This window comes from Castanea sativa, chromosome 6 (genome assembly GCF_040712315.1).
Source record: "Castanea sativa cultivar Marrone di Chiusa Pesio chromosome 6, ASM4071231v1".
NCBI lineage: Eukaryota > Viridiplantae > Streptophyta > Magnoliopsida > Fagales > Fagaceae > Castanea > Castanea sativa.
The window spans coordinates 33,206,950-33,213,836 of NC_134018.1; the positions used below are offsets into that span (position 1 = coordinate 33,206,950).

The 6,887-nt window shown below is 34.7% G+C and overlaps 1 protein-coding gene across 2 annotated transcripts; it reads left to right on the plus strand.

The window, feature by feature from the left end:
- Positions 1–2,150: 2,150 nt before the first annotated feature.
- Positions 2,151–6,651, plus strand: LOC142638178 (uncharacterized). Of its 2 annotated transcripts, none has more exons than XM_075812190.1 (4): positions 2,151–3,108; positions 4,142–4,675; positions 4,801–5,003; positions 6,163–6,603. In XM_075812190.1, exons 1-3 carry the CDS (start codon positions 2,221–2,223, stop codon positions 4,909–4,911), a joined length of 1,533 nt encoding a protein of 510 aa, XP_075668305.1. In that variant the 5' UTR covers positions 2,151–2,220; the 3' UTR covers positions 4,912–5,003; positions 6,163–6,603. The 2 variants fall into 2 exon arrangements, with proteins under 2 accessions (XP_075668305.1, XP_075668304.1); XM_075812189.1 differs by having other exon boundaries at positions 2,152–3,108; positions 6,089–6,651.
- Positions 6,652–6,887: the final 236 nt, after the last annotated feature.

Below are 6,887 nucleotides of genomic sequence, written 5' to 3' on the forward strand. Positions count from 1 at the left end.
AATATCTGGGAATGAAGTTGCTACCACCGCATTGAATGCTTTACACCTAAACAATTGACCGCATTAATGTGGAGGTGATACTTGAATAGTGACTTCTAGCCTTACGGCTATCGACCAAAGACTTTAAGAAGGTTTTGATGGGACAAGTATCAAGGAAATTAGTTATTTAATCAACAGGTGGAAGACTAAGATGAGAGGAGGGGAATGAGTATAAAAGGGAAAAGATTCCCTTACTGAAGGGGGATCAAGGAAAAAGAAGAAAGAAAATCTCTTAGTAACTAAGAACTTGAATATTTGTATGAGTTATATATATATATATATATATATATATATATATATATATATATATATATATATATATATATAAAAGAATATACCATCCTTGGACTTGACTGATGAGTGTTTTTCTTTTCAATTTGTTATTCTTGCTCACTTCAACATTAAGTTAACCCGTAGTGATTCTTACTTGACTTGTTGGGCCATTGTTCGAGCCCACTCGTGAACCAATTTATGTTTTTACAATATATATATATATATATATATATATATATATATATATATATATATATATATATATATATATGAGATGGGCTCAAGTTACACATGGTGTAACTCTTGAAAAGTTACACTTTTTTTAGACCGTAGATTTTTAAGAAATCTAATGGTTAGAAAATCATTGTAATTAATGTAAACTTCAAAATTTATTACTTTCCATATTAGCTAACCTAATTAATTTGAGAGAATATTATATTATATTATTTTCTACTTTCTTTCTCTCTCCTAATTAATTCATCCATAATTTTGCACAAGTGCTTATTCTCAACATTTTTGAGTTGCAGATTTTCTTTCTCATGGACAGATGAATTTATATTCTTGTTTGGTATTACATGAAAGTTTAGATAATCCTAATTTTTTTTTTATTGGATGGTGGCTCCTTAAATGTTGAGAGAGAGAGAGAGAGAGAGTTGGAACTCCAAAGGGGCCTACAACTCCTAGAATAAAGTATACCTTTATAAGATCCATGCGATCTCCACATATTTGCTCCATTTACAGTGTGAACAAATCATGTCTTTCCTTGGTCTAAGCAAATATAAAATATTGAAGGCGGCTCCGAGAGAATGGAGAAATTTGGACAAAACTTTGTATGTTTGATGTACTAAAGATCAATTTGTGCCAAGATTTGACATCTTAAGCCAAGGATAACTCGGAAGCATTTCATACCTGCACGTTACTTGATAGCTAGTTGTGTTGCTTTTTTTGTCTTTGAATATTGGAGAAAATTTTGTTTTTTTTTTTTTGTTTTTTTTTTTGGGTTTTGGAAATTCAAATCTATATGTCCAGAGAAAAAAAAATCTGCAACTCAAAAATGTTGAGAACAGGCACTTGTGCAAGGTTAGGGATGAATTAATTAGAAGAGAGAAAGAAAGTAGAAAATAATATAATACATTATTCTCTCAAATTAATTAGGTTGGCTAATATGGAAAGCAATTAATTTTGAAGATGACATTAATAATAATGATTTTCTAATCATCAAATTTCTTAAAAATCTATGGTCTAAAAAAAGTGTAACTTGAATACATCTCTATATATATATATATAAGCCATTCTCCTTCTCTATATTAGTTGAACCCGTTCTCTATTAGTTATATATATATATATATATATATAAAAGCCATTCTCCTTCTCTATATTAGTTGAACCCGTTCTCTATTAGTTGAACCTATTCTCCTTCTCTGTGGGTATTTTTGAGAGCGGGCAGCGGGAAGCACCTACACCAAATACCACTATAATAATCACCAGTTGTCAATCGTTTTCAAGTTTCATGATTTTTTTAAGAAAAAAACAAAAACATCGTTTTCGAGTGAAATTCACTGATTTCACTCACGTTACTTACAGGACACGTGTACATTAAAGAGATACGGCACAATTGTTCTATAACCACAAAAAAAAAAAAGCGTGCGTCGAAAACCCCCCCCCCCCCCTCCCCCCAAAACCTCAAAAACACATTTTGTAACAATTTTTTATTATTATTATGAAAATTAAGAAAATTTAATTGGAACAGAAATACTAGCAATATAATTAATTTTTACAAGTATTTAGTTATAATAATGTGTCATTATGGAAATCAAATAAAGAAAGAAAGACAAACAGACAAACAGACAAACAGAGGGAGAGAGAGAGAGAGAAAGAAAAAGGTTAAATGAACTGAAGAGCTCATAAATGCTTCGTGTTGGGGTTCCCTCAGCTATATCTCAGTTGTCATTAATGTCCCAGAAAAAGCCAACCAAACGTGAACGCAAATTTCCATTTTCATTCCAGTTTTGTCTCTCCAAATCTAAACGCACCGTTCGCCATCTTTCTCTCAAGGTCATGCCTTCCATCACATTCCTTAAATCTCTTACCTTCAATCCTTCCCGCCTCAAAACCTTCCTTTTGATTCTCTCTCTTTTCCTCTTCCTCTACTTCTTCATTTACCCCCACCCGCCACCGCCTCCATTCCCACGCGCCTCTGATTCTCCCATCACGCGCCGCCATGTCCTCTTCTCCATTGCTTCCTCGTCCAACTCCTTTCCCCTCCGCAAGCCTTACTTACGCCTCTGGTACTCCCCTAACTCCACGCGCGCCCTCGCTTTCCTCGACCGCGCTGTCGACGGCGACGACACTGTGCCGCCGGTGGTCGTCTCCGGCGACACTTCGAGGTTCCCTTACACGTTCCGTGGAGGTCTCCGATCGGCGATCCGCGTGGCGCGTGTGGTGAAGGAGGTCGTGGATCGCGGCGAGGAGGGTGTGAGGTGGTACGTGTTCGGCGACGACGACACTGTTTTCTTCGTCGACAATCTGGTCAAAACCCTAGGTAAGTACGATCATGAGCGGTGGTTTTACATTGGGGGCAATTCGGAGAGTTACGAGCAGAATTTGAAGTACTCGTTTGATATGGCATTTGGCGGTGGAGGATTCGCTATCAGCCACTCTCTGGCTAAGGTTTTGGCAAGGGTTTTGGATTCTTGCTTGGTAAGGTACTCGCACTTGTATGGCAGCGATGCTAGGGTTTTTTCGTGCCTGGCGGAGCTCGGTGTTGGTTTAACTCACGAACCTGGCTTTCATCAGGTAAATGCTCTTTCTATATGCTTTATTTATACGCATTTCTTATGAAGCAGTTTTTAGTGTTACAAATACTTTGCTTTTGCAATGAGAAGCAAAAATTTTTTATAGCACAAACTAAGTTTAATTCATATGCAAATCGAGAATCCATGGCGGACTCCAAAATTTTGGGACTAAGTTTTGGATGTTGTAGAATGCAGAGTAAAAAAATTGTTGATGTTGAAAGAAAGGCTAAATAGGAAATTTTAGATGAAATGTTGATTCTTATTAATGACTAATCCAATTTTTGAAGAAATGTTGATCGTTGCTAACTAATTAGGAAAATTATTCAATAGTGTTCACATGAATGATGATGAATTTTTAATTCATAGGACCCATTGATATTATGTGAGGGTAGGGAGCATTGCTCGTGGAGTATCTAACGAGTGACCGTGTGTGGTCACTGAAATTATTCAGAGTACCCAGTGTGCTATACCTTTTTACGTGATGAAACAATTTCTCATATGGTCCCTTGTAGGTAATTAGTAATTACTGAGAGAAAGTCTATAGACATAAAAAATTTCACACCTAATGTGGTAGATTGTTAATAGTAGGTAAAATGGCGATGTCAGTGGTGGGACTAGATAAGAACTAGTAAAAGCTTGCCAATTTAATTGTTGTGAAAAATGTTGTGTAATTTTTCGTGTATGTAGCATTTCTCAATTACTGGACCCCCTTCTTTCTTTTTTTGTATTTGTTGTGATCGAATGACTTTTACTGCCTGATCTGCTAGTTATCTGCATATATGAACCTACATGTAGTTAAAAGTAGATGAGAGATCAGATGAGCGTGACATTCAACGATAGTTTGAGATTTTTTTTAGAGAGGTTGCTTAGCTGACTGACTTGGGTTGGCTGAATAGCCTTACCAAGTTCTTAAATTATCCTATAGTGTCTCACATTTTTTTCCTTCTTTACTTATTGGATGTTGTATGGGATTTTATGCAAGTTAATTGACTAAATTTTGAAGGTAATTCATGACTTAATTCTTTTCATACCAGGTTGATATGAGGGGGAGTTTGTTCGGGATGCTGTCTTCACATCCATTATCTCCTTTGTTGTCCCTTCATCATTTGGATGCTGTGGAGCCAATCTTTCCTGACATTAACAAGACTCAAGCAATCAAACATCTTTTTAAAGCTGTGAATGTTGATCCTGCCAGGATTTTGCAACGGACTGTCTGCTATGACCGATCAAATTCATTGACTGTTTCAGTTGCATGGGGTTATGCTATCCAGGTGTTCAATGGTAATGAATTTCTCCCAGATCTCCTTTCACTGCAGAGAACTTTTGTACCATGGAGGAGGAGTATCACAGTAGATGCAAGTCGTTATATGTTTAACACGAGAGAGTATCCTAAAGATCCATGTAAAAGACCTGTTACCTTCTTTCTGGAAAGTATTGTACCTGATAAAAGTGGTGTTTGGAGCTACTATACCAGACACTTGGTTAAAGAGTGTGTCACGCCTGATGCAATAAAGAATTTGAAAGGCATCAGAGTGTTCTCTGAGAAGCTTGAGCTTGATATTGAACAGGTATTGCCGAACTGGTTTAACTATGCTTGGTTTGCAATTCATACGTTCATCATATGATGTTTTCTTCATATTTTAGTTATTTGTAAGTTAGTGTCACTTTGCAAATGTTGTCTTCTTTATTCCAGATGAAGGCTCCACGACGACAGTGCTGTGGCATTTTGCCCTCTTTTAATGAATCAATGGTCATTGACATTAGACAATGTGGAGTTGATGAACTAATTTCAATGCACATCTAGCATTCTTTGGGAAGAGAAGAGTTTGGAGTACACACAAAGCTCAGAAAGTTTTGTAGCAGTTCTGCTATATTATTTGCAATGCAAACTGCAAGGTAATCTCTTAGTTGTTAAGGTTGTGCTTGGAAACTCCTCTGGAAAGGATGACTTCTAATGGGCATTTGAAAAACTTTTTGGATTAAGTTTAGTTATAAAATTGATTGTAGCCTAAGGTTACGACCTTACTCAATAAAATAAATATTACTACATATTTTGAAAATTTAATCGTTTAATTGAATGTTCTTTATGCTCTTAATATACATGTCAAATGTTGTATCAATTGGATATTATTTACTATATCATCTATAAGGTTATATCTAATGCATAATTTTAAACTATATAAACTTGCAATTTAAACAACTTATTGATAACATAATTATTAATCTTTAATTTTTCTAGAAATTTTGTAAGTATGGAGGATATAAGAAAAAGATGTAATCCAATGGGGGATTTGTTAAAATTCACCTCTAATAAAAAGATATTGAGTAAGGATGTAGCCTTAGCCTATAATCAATTTTGTAGTTAAACTTTATCCAAAATTTTTTGTGGAGAACTAAAATTAAAAGTACTAATGAATTTAAATTATCATGACTTGCTTTTTATTTTTAACCTATAGGATGTCTTCACCTGACCGCACAGGAAGAGTTGTTGGTATTACTTTTCATTTTAGCACAGAATTGCTTGATCACCACAAAGAAAATTCAATCTGGAATTTGCAATTAATCTATATGCTCTATGTAACTTTTTATTAAGTGCCTTTTCCCCTCAAGTTGCATTTCATTTCCAAAAGATGTGTGCCTTATTGCTTACACTATCTTATAGAATGTTATTGCTTTTCTTTATATTAAAATGACTTATGCTATTCTGCTGCTGTTTTTGAATATATTTGTAAAATTATGATTTCTGAAAATTCAGTGACATATTCATCATGACAGATCCTGTATTTTAAATTTTAATGCATGACTTCTTTGCTCGTGTATACTTCAAATAAACCTTGTTGATAACATTTGAATTCTACTCGTTCTCTTTCTTCGTAATGGTTTTTCAGAAAGTAATTTTTAATTATAAATTGTTTGTAACCTATCAAAAAAAAGTTATATATTGTTTGTATTTATGCTTATTATATCTCTAAACCATGCAGAAGAATTAGGTTATTTCTAGAGGTTCTCCAAGGAGTATGCTGTTAAGTGAGATTTCCTCAATGTTTGTTAACAGACACAGTTACTTCTCTCCTTTAAGGACTGGAAAAAAAGGGGACATGCCTTGAAATGGTAGGGAATCTACAGGATCAAGGCGTGGAGCAGCTAGATGTCTTGATCATTTGAAATTATTGGAGTTTGTGGTTGAAGGAAAAAGCAGAGCAAAGGTCATCTGCCAACTTAGGTTCTTGTTGTGCAATAATTAGGCTATTTCCTTTAGCTCCTGATTGTGTTATTATTTAAATTTGAGAAATTAGGATAAACAGAGACTTAAAAGAAGAATTTTAATTAAATGCCAAAAAGGTAGATGACACAAGTAACTAACATGAAGATAATACTGCATTGTTATGTATTCATTTGGTGGAATATACTACTTTAAGAAACATCTGATCATGTAATTAGTGTATAATTTTTTGTTTATTTAAAATTTATCGTTTCTCGAAAAATATTTCTCATTCATGAGATTGTAACAAGTATATAAGCATTTAGAACATTTTGATTTTAAGTTGTCGCTTCTTTGTGCCTTGCATTTTGTTTAGAGGGTGTTTCTTAGTGTGGTCTGCAGGTTTTTGGCGGCCATTTTATATTGCACTGACAGCTGGTTTCCCCAAAATAAAAACCACCACAGGACTTTAGAGGTCAGAAAGGTGAAGTCGGTGGTGGCGGTTTTTTGTCGGTGTGGTTAGCCAGTTGTCAATGGAAAAAAAAAAAAAACAATTTCACAAATCGGCAGAGGTCAGA